This window comes from Elephantulus edwardii, unplaced genomic scaffold (assembly GCF_000299155.1).
Source record: "Elephantulus edwardii isolate Elephantulus edwardi_28Jun2011 unplaced genomic scaffold, EleEdw1.0 scaffold00237, whole genome shotgun sequence".
In the NCBI taxonomy this organism is placed as follows: Eukaryota; Metazoa; Chordata; class Mammalia; order Macroscelidea; family Macroscelididae; genus Elephantulus; species Elephantulus edwardii.
In genome coordinates this window covers 1,179,930-1,191,994 of record NW_006399987.1, presented here as the reverse complement: position 1 = coordinate 1,191,994, position 12,065 = coordinate 1,179,930, and the positions used below count along the sequence as shown (strand labels likewise).

General features: G+C 39.9%; 1 protein-coding gene across 1 annotated transcript; it reads left to right on the top strand.

The window, feature by feature from the left end:
* Positions 1 to 10,315: 10,315 nt before the first annotated feature.
* Positions 10,316 to 11,248, top strand: LOC102848216 (olfactory receptor 7E24-like). Its single transcript, XM_006898824.1, has one exon. It carries the CDS (start codon positions 10,316 to 10,318, stop codon positions 11,246 to 11,248), a length of 933 nt encoding a protein of 310 aa, XP_006898886.1.
* The last annotated feature ends 817 nt before the right edge of the window (positions 11,249 to 12,065 follow it).

Below are 12,065 nucleotides of genomic sequence, written 5' to 3'. Positions count from 1 at the left end.
CTGATTTCACAAGCAAGCAAGATTCTACTGAAGATTATCCAAAACTGACTGGATCAGCACATCAGCAGAGAACTGCCAGAAGTCCAGGCTGGGTTTAGAAGGGGTCGTGGTACTAGGGATATTGTAGCTTAATGTTAGATGGATCTTAGCTGAAAGCAGAGAGTACCAGAGGAATGTCTATCTGTGTTTCATTGATTATGCAAAGGTGTTTGTGTGGATCATAACAAACTGTGTATGACTCTGAGAATGGGAATCCCAGAACATTTAATCGTGCTAATATGAAAACTGTACTTGGACCAAGAGGCAGTCGTCAGAACAGAGCAGGGTAACACTGCATCATTCAAAACTGGGAAGGGTTTACAGCAGGGATGTGACCTGTCTCCCTCCATACCTTTTCAACCTGTATGCAGAACAGATTATCCGGAAGGCTGGGATTTATGAGGAGAAGTGTGGCATCAGGATTGGTGGAAGATCTATCAACAATCTGTGTTATGCAGATGACACAACCCTGCTTGCTGAAACTGAGAAGGACCTGAAGCGCTTGCTGCAGAGGGTCAAGTGGCTTCAATATGGATTGAGGCTCGATATCAAGAAGACAAAGATTCTCACCACTGAACAAATTGGCAGCATCAGGATGGATGGTGAAGAGATTGAGATTGTTCACAGCTTCAGTTTGCTTGGCTCCACAGTCAACACTCTTGGCACCAGCAGCCAGGAAATAAAAAGACTTATTGCGATTGGAAATCCTGCTGTTAGGGACCTCTCCAAAATACTGAAGAGCAATGGTGTCTCTCTGGAGACTAAGGTGCATCAGATATAGGCCATGATCTTTGCAATCATTTGTTATGCATCAGAGAGTTGGACAATGACTAGGGAGGAATAGATGCCTTTGAGCTGTGGTGTTGGAGCAGAGTACTGAGGGTACCATGGACTGCTAGGAAAACAAACAGATTTATCCTAGAGAGGGTTAAACTGGTTGGCTCCTTGGAGGCAAAGATTCTGAGGCTTTGTCCAACATACTTTGGACATGTTGTAAGGAGGAACCAGTCCTTGGAGAGGGACATCATACTTGGGAGGGTGGACGGACAGCGCAGGAGGGGAAGGCCCTTTATGAGGTGGATTGATTCAGTGACTGGGGTATTCAGAATGGGTATAACAGAGACTGTGCGATTGGCACAGGACAGAGCAGAGTTTAGGGCTGTTGTGAGGCTCAAGAGACTCGACTGCACAAAACAACAACAACAACAACAACAATAACTGGTATTAGGGCATGGGTCAGACATTAATTAAAAACACTTGTACATGTTCACACTACTGTGCCTACTCTGCCATTTTGCTTTTTCTGAGGTGTTCCCTTTGTCCCTTTTCTTTTTACCCTTTTATTTTAAGTACATAAACACAGGAAGTCAGCAAAACAGAAGACCCCCAATAAGAAAGATTGACCGAGTGACTGCAGTAATGGGCTCAAGTGTGTCAGAGTTGATGTGGATGGTACAGGATGGGACAGGGTTCAGGTCTGTGGTTTACAGGGTGTCTGTGAGTCAGACCTAACTCAAAGGAACCTAACAACAATTTGAAAGAAATATACCCAGACAACATCTTGTATTCTTCCCTGACTCAGGTAGCTAGAATGAATTTAAAGGTTTAATTTAGGTAAATCTTTGGCTAAATTCCCTAATATTCTGATTCAAACAATTGTTTTGTTTTGCAGTGTTATTAAAACATTTTTAAAGAAATAGAATGTTTTTAGTACACTAAGTCTTGCCATGCTATATGTTTATAAATTTATAGTTGCCCCTCCAGTGTGTTTTCAGAGGCTGTAAATTTCAAGGATGGAGATTACACATCTTTCTCCCACGATGGAGCGGGTGGATTTGAATCATCCACCTTTGAGTATTCAGCCCAACTCCTTACCGACGAGGCTATCAGACCCTTAGTGACATACAATTAAATTGTGAACCCTTAATGCTCTAGTCTGGTCTGTGTGCCACACAGAAAGATCTTCATTTCTCCCAGTCTGTCATATCATCTGTGTGAAATATGGAATACATTATTCCTTGTATAGTACTGGGAAAAAGTTTTAGGAATTCTGTACTGAATGTTCTCCTTCCTGAACTTTCACCTCTGTAAAAATACCCCTTTGGACTAGTTGTTGTTGCTGTTAAGTACAGTTGAGTCATGTATGATTCTAGCAACCCTACGACTGACAGATCTTGAATCCTGTTCTAGCCTCATTCCCGTCACATCTGACACACTTAGACTCACCCCTGTAGTCACTGTGTCAATCCATCTAGTTGAGAGTCTTCCTCTCTTTCAATGACCTTCCACTTTTCCAAGTAAGACATCCTTTTTCAAGGAATGTTATTGTGGTGGTGTACCATTGAGTTGGAACTGACCCACAGCTGACCCTCCAGAGAGTTATCGGAGGTAGTTAATGGCATGGAAGGAGATTGTCCATCCTTCTCCTGCAGATGAGCTGATGGACTCACACCGCATGCTGTTAGCTTCTCTTAAAAACATGTCCAGGATATGTGAGAGAGAGCTTCATCATCTATGCCACCAAGGAGGACTCTGGCTACACTTTCTCCAAAACATGTTTGTTTATTCTTTGAATAGTCCAGGCAATAGTCACCCCTCTTCTCTAACACCACAACTCAGTTTTTCTCTTGTTTTTATTCACTGCCCAGCTTTCAAATACATGACAGCTTATTTCATGAAAATGGTAATGCAAAAAAGGAAAAACGAAAAAAGAGAAGGGGAAAGTAAATGATGTTGTGTGAAACTAGACAATTTTAAGATTTTAATATAATTTATGCTTAAATTCCCTGAACCATACTAGGGTTCTTCTATCTTTCTAATTGAAAGAAATAATATTGGGAGTATAGTTCAACAATAAATCTTATAATGATTAAAAATTATTCTGATTTAAAAATAATGTACAACAGGCCAGAATAAGAAGTGCATAGCAAAGTGGACTGGGGCTGGGAGAGGAAGGAAATTGTGCAACAATAAAAGAATCTTTTTAAAAGAGCAAAGTGAACTAGGTGGGGGTAGGGAGGAAAACGTACAACAATGGAGGAATGGAAATCCAAATTTTCTGTAAACTTTCATTAAAGTATTAATAAATAAATAAAAAAAATTAAGTACAAATATTTCTTTAGTTTCAATGCTTCGTTGTCACCTGCATCCTAGACATGGGTGTTGCTATCTTTAGTCTTGGTAAGTTGAAATATTTACTGGTATTCCAGATTTATTATGCGAAACAGCTGGGCTTGGAGCTTACTCTGTTGATTTTTATTCCAGGGCTTTGTTTCCTCAACAAGACCCAAATAAGCGAGTTTCCTTTCAAATAAGCCAATGGAGACTGAATTATTGATCCTTCCTTATACAAGTTGGTAAGTTAATGGTTGAAATAATTTATGATAGATTTTGAGCATTAAACATGTGGATGGCAGGGTTTCTTCTAAACACCAACACATCTTACTGCAAGCTTAGAAAATATGAGCTTTGAAGAGATAGTCTGTACAGGGTAGAGAGTAATTTTCACATGGATATATCATGGGATAAGAATTGTTGTTATGTGCCGTCAAGTTGCCTGCGACTAATAACGACCTTATGTACAACATCCCTAAACCTTGCTCTAGCCTATGCCAATCTCACTGTCTCTGACACATCTACCCCAATACCCGAGTCACTCACTGAATCAATCCACCTTATAGAGGGTCTTCCTCTACTGCCCTGTCCTTCCACCCTCCCAAGCATGATGTCCCTCTCCAAGGACTGGTCCCTCCTTGCAACATGTCCAAAGTATGTCAGACGAAGCCTCAGAATCCTTGACTCCAAGGAGCAGCCTGGTTTAACCCTCTCTAGGATGAACGTATTCATTTTCTTAGCAGTCCATGGTGTATTCATTACTCTTCTCCAACACCACAACTTAAAAACATCAATTCTCCTTCCATCATTTCTAGTTATTGTCCAGCTCTCTGATGCATAGCAAGTGATTTCAATGACCATGGCCTTTATCAGTTGCACCTTAGTCTCCAGAGTGACATCATTGCTCTTTAGCACTTTGGAGAGGTCTCTAACAATAGTCTTTCCCAGCACAATACATTTTCATAGGCATTTGTAAATTGTTAGTGTTAAAGAGCAAAGATATCCTACCAGTGTCTTATTGTCTCTCAGTGGATAAATAAATGTTGATAATTCACAATTTTGAGATTAATCAATTTAATATTATACAACTATCATTCATCCACAAACCACATATAAGAATGACCGTATAGTTCCATATGAGACGTTTGCTGGATTTCATGATGTCAGCTATAACTCAGAATGGTCCTGTGCACTACAAGAAGGAGACCCTGCCCAATCCTGTTCCATCCTCACCATTTCTCTTGTGTTTAAGTCCATCACTGCAGTTACAATGTCACTCCGTCTCTTTGAGAGTTTTCCTTCATTTCTCTGATGCTCCATTTCCCCCAAGAATTATGTCCTTTTCCAAGACCTGGGGTCTCCTGATGATATGCCCAAAATATGTGAGCAGCTGTCTTGCTGTCCTTGCATCTAAAGACCATTTAGTCTGTACTTTTTATTATTATTTTTTGCCACCTATGATATGTTCAATGTTCTTTGCCAACACCACAATTCACAGGCATGAATTCTTCTTAAATCTTTCTCATTCACTGTCCTATGTAAACATGCATATGAAATAATTGAAAATATGGACACCAAAGTTGTTAAACTGTTGTCTTTATTCTTTATCCTTTTAAGAGGTCTTGGGCAGGAAATTAAGAAAAATGATATAAATCTCTGAAAGTTAAGTGACATGGAAATATGCTGTTGGTGGATATTTTAATATGAAATTCAGGTAAGTTTGTCCCTTAGTGATGCAAATCATGTAAACTAGAATTCTGACTGAAAGGTTAGTAGTTCCAACTCATACTTCAGTACTTCAAAATCGGTGATCTGCTTCTGTATAGATTAAGGCAGAAGAGGCTTGTGGGACAGTCAGATTCTGTGATACTTGGTACTGCTATCGATTAGATGGCATTTTCTTTTTCTGTAAGGGCATTCTATATCTTGGAATTGGGGTTCCCCCCCCTCTTTTCTAAGTTGTTTTCTGGTTAGTCTAAATCAAAGGAATTTAAGAAAAAAGTAGATTTGACAGCTTCACAGAAAGAACTGGAAGGCCCTACTGAGTGGAGTTTGATTTGTAGCTGCACCTGTGTGTGACAGTAGAACTGTGTTCTGTGTTTTCAATGCCTGATCTTTCAAAAGCAGACCAAGGAGAGTTTCTTCCATGAAGTTTGAGTGAGTACCCACTGACTTTTTTGTTAGCATTCAAGTCTGTTAAACAGTGTCCTATTCCAAATAGCAAGTGTTCCTTAGTATCATTGAAGTAATTTTTTCCCCCTTGAAAATATATTTCTTATGGCTTATGTTTCCCCTCATAGAAGGGGTTAGCATTCTTCTATCTCTAGAAATTTGTTATCTTAAACTTTCCTTATCATTCTAACTTTCCATAGCCTAGTGTCTTGAAAGGAGAGATGCACAAAACAGGAGAGCGACAGAGATAACTGTGAGGAAAGAGAGCTGAGAATCGCATTGATTTGGCTACATTTGAATAATATTGCAGACGACACTAGAATTCAGTTATAGGAGTTCAAGTGGGAAGACTTATGATTTTCATTATTCTGAATTTCTTTTTTAAAATATTTTTTATTGTAATGAAAGTTTACAGAGACTTTGAATTTCCATTCACTCACTGTTGCACTTTTCTCCCTGCCCAATCTCTGCCTCCAGTTCACTCTTCTCTTTGAAAAGTAAAATTCTTTCATTGTTATACAATCCTTACCCCCACCCAAGTCCACTCCACTAAGAAGCGTTCATTTTGAAAAGTAAAAGAAAAATTCTTTCATTGTTTTACAACCCCTCCCCCCAGGTCCACTCCAATATGCAGCCTTCATTCTGGACTCCTGTCATGACAATAATATCTGATCATATATCTCTTTTAAACAGTACTCTCCCTCATCTGTTTCAGTGTACTATACATAATTTATCCTATCTTTCTCAGTCTCTCCCCAACCCCAATGTCAGTCCTGTTTTACAACAGTGGCACTATGCAGTACCCATTTTGTATAATTTTCATGAGTTTTTGTTTTTCATTGCAGTGTAGTATTTATTTGTTTGAATATACCACAGCTTCTCTGTCCATTTATTTGTTGATGGGCACTTAGGTTGTTTCCAACTCTTTGCTATTGTGACCAAAGCTGCGATAAACATGGGTGTGCATATATCTGCTTTGGTGGTGGTTATGGTTTCTTTGGGGTATATTCTCAGTAGTAGTGGAACTGCTGGGTCAAATGGTATTTCTATTTGCAACTTTTTGAGAAAGCGCTATACTGCCTTCCACAGTGGTTGCACCATTTTGCACTCCCACCAACAGGAATAAGGGTTCCAGTTTCTCCACAACCTCGCCAGCATTTGTTGTTTGCTGTTTTGTAAAATTTTGCTATTCTTACTGGGTGAGATACCTCATAGCTGTTTTGATTTGCATCTCTTAGAGCTAGGGAATTTGAACATTTCTTCATGTGTTTGTTTGCCATCTGAATGTCTTCTTTGGTGACGTATCTGTTCATATTCTGTGCCAATTTTTTTATTGGGTTGTTTACCTTTATCTTGTGGTGCTCGAGTATTTTATAAATTCTAGTTATAAGCACCTTGTCTGACATGTCATCACCAAATACTTTTTCCCAGTCTGCGCCTTCCATTTTTACCCTGTTGGAGAAATTTTTGGATGTGCATAGGGATTTTTTATTCTTATAAGGTCCCATTCATCTATTTTAACCTCTTCTGGTTGTACATTTTTCAGGATCCCTGGAAGACTATGTTGTGGATTAGGAGGACTTCTAGGGTTCTTCCAAGCTTTTCTTTAATGAAGTTTATTGTCCTTGGTTTTAGTTCTAGGTCCATGATCCACCTTGAGTTCATTTTTGTATATGGAGTGAGGTGTGGCTCTTGCTTGATTTTTCTGCAGTCTTCCAGTTTTGCCAATACCATTTGCTAAAAAGGCTATTGTTTCCTCACTTACCTGATTTCATCTCCTTGTCAAAAATCAGTTGACCATAGGTCGATGGGCTGATTTCCGGGTTCTCAATTCTATTCTATTGATCTATGTGTCTGTCATTGTACCGGTACCACACTGTCTTAACCACTACGGCAGTGTAGTAGCATTTGAAATCAGAGAGTGAGATGCCTCCTACCTTGTTTCTATTTTTAAGGAGTGTTTTGCTTATTTGGGACTTCTTTCCATTCCAAATGAAACTGGAGATTGCCTTTTCCATCTTGTTGAATATTGTATTTGTATTTGCATTAGGATTGCATTGAACATGTAAATTGCCTTAGGTAGTATTGCCATTTTCACAATTTTGAGTGTTCCTATCCATGAGCAAGGGATATTCTTCCACTTCTCCAGGTCTCTTTTTGTTTTTTTGTAGTAATGTTTTGTATTTTTCTTTGAATAGATCCTTTGTGCTTCTCGTTAGATTTACTCCCAAGTATTTAATCTTGTGGTTAGCTGTTGTGAAGGGTATTGTTTTGCTTAGCTCCAGACCTGTATTCTCTTTGTCACTGTAGAGAAATCCAACTGATTTTTGTATGTTGATCTTCTACCCTGCCACTTTGCTGAATTGGTCAACTATGTTCAGTTGTTTTCTTGCTGAGTCTTTAGGGTTTTCTAAGTATACTATCATATCATCTGCATAGAGAGATACTTTTACCTCTTCTTTGTCAATCTGGATACCTCTTATTTCCTTCTCTTGTCTTATCGCTATCACTAAGACTTCCAATACAATATTGAGTAAGAGAGGTGATATTGGACATCCTTGCTTAATTCCTGTTTTAAAGAGAATGACTTTAACTTCTCTCTATTGAGAAAAATGTTGCCTCTTGCATTTGTGTGTAAATGTTTTACTGTGTTGAAGAAATTCCCCTCTAATCATATTTTGTTGAGTGTTTAAATTAGGAAATGGTGTTGGGTTTTGTCAAAAACCTTTTCTGCATCAATTAATAGGATCAGGTGGTTCTTATTCTTTGCTTTGTTAATGTGATGAATTACATTGATTGTTTTTCTTATGTTGAACTATCCTTGCATACCTATTATGAATATCAGTTGGTCATGGTGAATTCTTTTTTCTATGTATTGTTGGATTCTGTTAGCTAGGATTTTATTCAGGATTTTTACATCTATGTTCATGAGAGATATAGTTTTCTATTTTGGTAGTGTCCTTTCTTGGCTTTGGTATCAAGGATATGTTTGCTTCATAGAATGACTCTGGGAGAATTCCATCTTTTTCTATCTTCTGGAATAGGTAACATATTGATGGATTTTTTTTTAAAATCCAATGAGCTACTCTTTTTCTCTTCAGGGGTACATTTAAACCATTCACATTCAGTGTGATTATTGAGAGGCAAGGTTTTATTGCTATAATTGTGTTGATTTTTTTTGTGTGTGTGTGTGTGTTGTTGCTACTTATTTGGCCCATCCTGCTTTCTGTAGCACTTCTGTAAGAAGACATCTCTCAGTATTTCCTGCAATGCTGGTCTTGGTTTTACAAACTCCCTTAGGTTCTGTTTTCTGAGCATATCTTGATCTCTCCTTCATATCTGATGCACATTTTCACTGTGTACAGTATTCTTGGTTGACAGATGTGTTCTTTGAATGTTTGATGTATGTCATTCCACTGTCTTCTTGCTGTCATGGTTTCTGCTGAGAAATTGGCACTTAATCTTATCTGCTCTCCCTTATAGGTTACTCTTTGTTTCTCCCTCGCTGTTTTCATAATTCTCTCCTTATCTTTAGTTCTGGCAAATTTGACTATGATATGCCTTGGTGTTTTTCTTTTGGTGTCTATTCTATATGGTGTTCACTCAGCTTCTTGAATATATATTCTCTCATTCTTCATTATGCCTGGGAAGGTTTTTTCCTAGTAATTTTTCTACAGCTTTTTTGGTACCTTTACTTGCTTCCTCCTGTTCTGGGATTCCAATGATGTGCATGTTATTTCCCTTGATGGTGTTCCACATTATTCTTAGGTTTTCTTCTTTTTCCTTCCTTTTTGATTCTACTTTTTGCTCTAGCAGATCAGTGGTGACAATTCTATCTTCTATCTCACTGCTTCTGTGTTCCATCCCTTCAGTTCTGTTCATTTGTCCCTCCATCATGTTGACAGCATCTGAAACCTTGGACCTCATTTTAGCATCATGGTTTCTTGTTTTTCCAGTGCCTCTAGTGCCTCGTTAGTTTTATCTACATTTTTTTGGGATTGTTTTTAAGCTCCTCCTGATTTTTGCTTGCAGTGTCCTGTAATTCTTCAAGTTTATTTTTCACCCATTGTAATATTCAATCTTTGTTCTTTTGACTTCTGTGTAAGAAAGTTCTATCAGACTTTCTGGCTTCAGGAGATCCATTGCTACTGTGTCTCTTTTTGGGGGTGATATCTTGCTTTGGGCTTGTGTGGGGAGTAGAATAGTCTGCTTCTTTTGGGACATTGCTGTGGTAGAATGTTTCGTGCCCAAGGCAATAGCTGGCTCTTGATCTGGTGTCATTGCTCCAGAAGAAGATTGGGCATGCATGCATAGAAGCAGATGCACGAAGGGTGAGTGCATGTGCAGACACACATGTAGATGGGTGGGTGGGGTGGGGATACATGCATAGAGATGCACACTGGAGGGGAGTGTGGGGAGACCTCACTGAATTTCCTGCTGTCCTGCTTGCTCCTGTTGGGTGTGTCACGTTGTGGCTTCCTGCTATATGCTGCAGCTTGTTGCTCCCCACTGTGGCTTACCGCACCCCACAGAGGCTCTGTGGACCCTGCCAACACTTGCTGCACCCTGCTGGTGTTTTTAGCTCTCACGCCTTTCAAATGTCCACATTGATCCACAGAAATATTTTGAGAAGCACTTATATATTTGTGCTCTCTTTTTGACAGCAGTTTGTTCCCCAAAGTACCTGAGCGAGCATGGAGAAAGTCTGTTGTTCCCTTCTGGAATTGGCTTCTCACCTCCATCGAGGGGCCCAGGACCTCCCTGTTGCCCGAGTTTAGAGGTCCCATGTGTTCAGGCCAGACAGCAGTTTGTTCCCCAAAGTACCTGAGTGAACATGGAGGAAGCCTGTTGTCTTCTCACCTCTGTCTAGGGGCCCAGGAATATTATGAATTTCTTAAATTCCTAGTACAGATGCTGTACTGTATGACTGTTCATTTGTTTCTTTTAACAAACTCTTTCTCCTTATTTCAAAAACTGTCTCAGGTGCATGATGCCACAGAATCAAACAGACGTCTCCAAGTTCCTACTTCTGGGCTTCTCTGAGGATCCAGAACTGCAGCCAATCCTTTTTGGGCTCTTCCTGTCCATGTACCTGATCACTGTGGCTGGCAACCTGCTCATCATCCTGGCTGTCACCTCTCACTCCGCCCTCCACACTCCCATGTACTTTTTCGTCTCCAGTCTGTCTGTGACTGACATTGGTTTCATCTCCATCACGGTCCCAAAGATACTGGTGAACATTCAGACACAGAGCAACTCCATCACCTATGTGGGCTGCCTGACACAGGTGTCGTCTTTTTATTTCTTTGGATGCCTGGATAGTATGTTCCTCGCTGTGATGGCATATGACAGGTTTGTGGCCATCTGTTATCCTCTCCACTATATGGTAATCATGAACCCCCACCGCTGTGGTTTGCTAGTGTTGGTAACTTTTGTCATGAGCTTTCTGGACTCCCTGCTGAACTTTTCAATGTTTTCACAACTTAGCTTCTGCAGAGATGTGAAGATACTTCGTTTCTTCTGTGATCCTCCTTTACTTATTAACCTTGCCTGTTCTGATACCTCCATCAATGCCATACTCGTATATAGTAGTGGTGCTCTCTTTGGTGGTGTTCCGGTCTCAGGCATCCTTTTATCCTATGCTCGAATTGTTTCCTCCATTTTGAAAGTCTCCTCTTCCAGTGGGAAGTGCAAAGCCTTTTCTACATGTGGCTCCCACCTGTCAATAGTTTGTTTGTTTTATGGAACAGGTCTTGGGGTGTACTTCAGCTCAAATGTCTCATCTTCTGCCAGGAAGGATGTGGTGGCCTCAGTGATGTACACCATGGTCACTCCCTTGCTGAACCCTTTCATCTACAGCCTGAGGAACAGAGACATGAAGAGGGCTTTGGGAATTCTGTTCAGCAGAGCAGCCAAATCTTAACACATGTGCCATCATTTTTGATGTGTCAGTGGAAAGCCTGGTAACATTTAGCATCTGAAACCAGAAATTTTGCCCTTTGCATACTTTCTCTATGCTACATATTCTTTCTCATGCTTAAGTATTCCAATGTCAAAGTTTCTGTTTTGAAGATTGTGTGCTTTTTCATAGGTTTAATGAGAATGTAGGAATATTCTATGATATGCCGATCATCATGATCGAGTCCAGTAAAGATATGGAGTCTCCTGTCACTTCCTTCTCATGTACACACAAACACCTTGGCAAAATGTCCAATTCTATATTGATGTGTTTACAAGCTTCAAACTGTACTATTTGCTGTTATGTGCCTTAGAGGCAGAATTGACCCGTAGTAGACCTGCCAGCAGGATTTCACAGGCTACATACTTTATAAAATAAGATTGGCCACCTTTCCCTTGCTAAGCAGTTGGTTAAATTCAAACCACGTGCTTCTGTGGTGGCAGCACAATTCCTCACCACTTGGCCCTTCTTAGTACAACAGCTAATCACTTGCCTTTTAACTGAAAAGTTGTCAATTCAAACTCATTAGCTTACTCAGATAAGAAAAAAAATCTTCTTGGTTGCTGTGATGCTAAACACTGTGACACTGATGTGTCAAATATGATAATGGTTACCCATGGTGGACAGTGTTTGGTGGCGCTCCCCAATGAAAACAAGCTTGGGGCGAGGAGTGGCATCTACTTTCAAAATAGCTTGCCTCTGGAAACTCTATGAACGTGGAGAAATGATGAAAGTTACACAAGTGTTCAGGTCTTTTATTCATAGGGTTGCTATGAGTCGT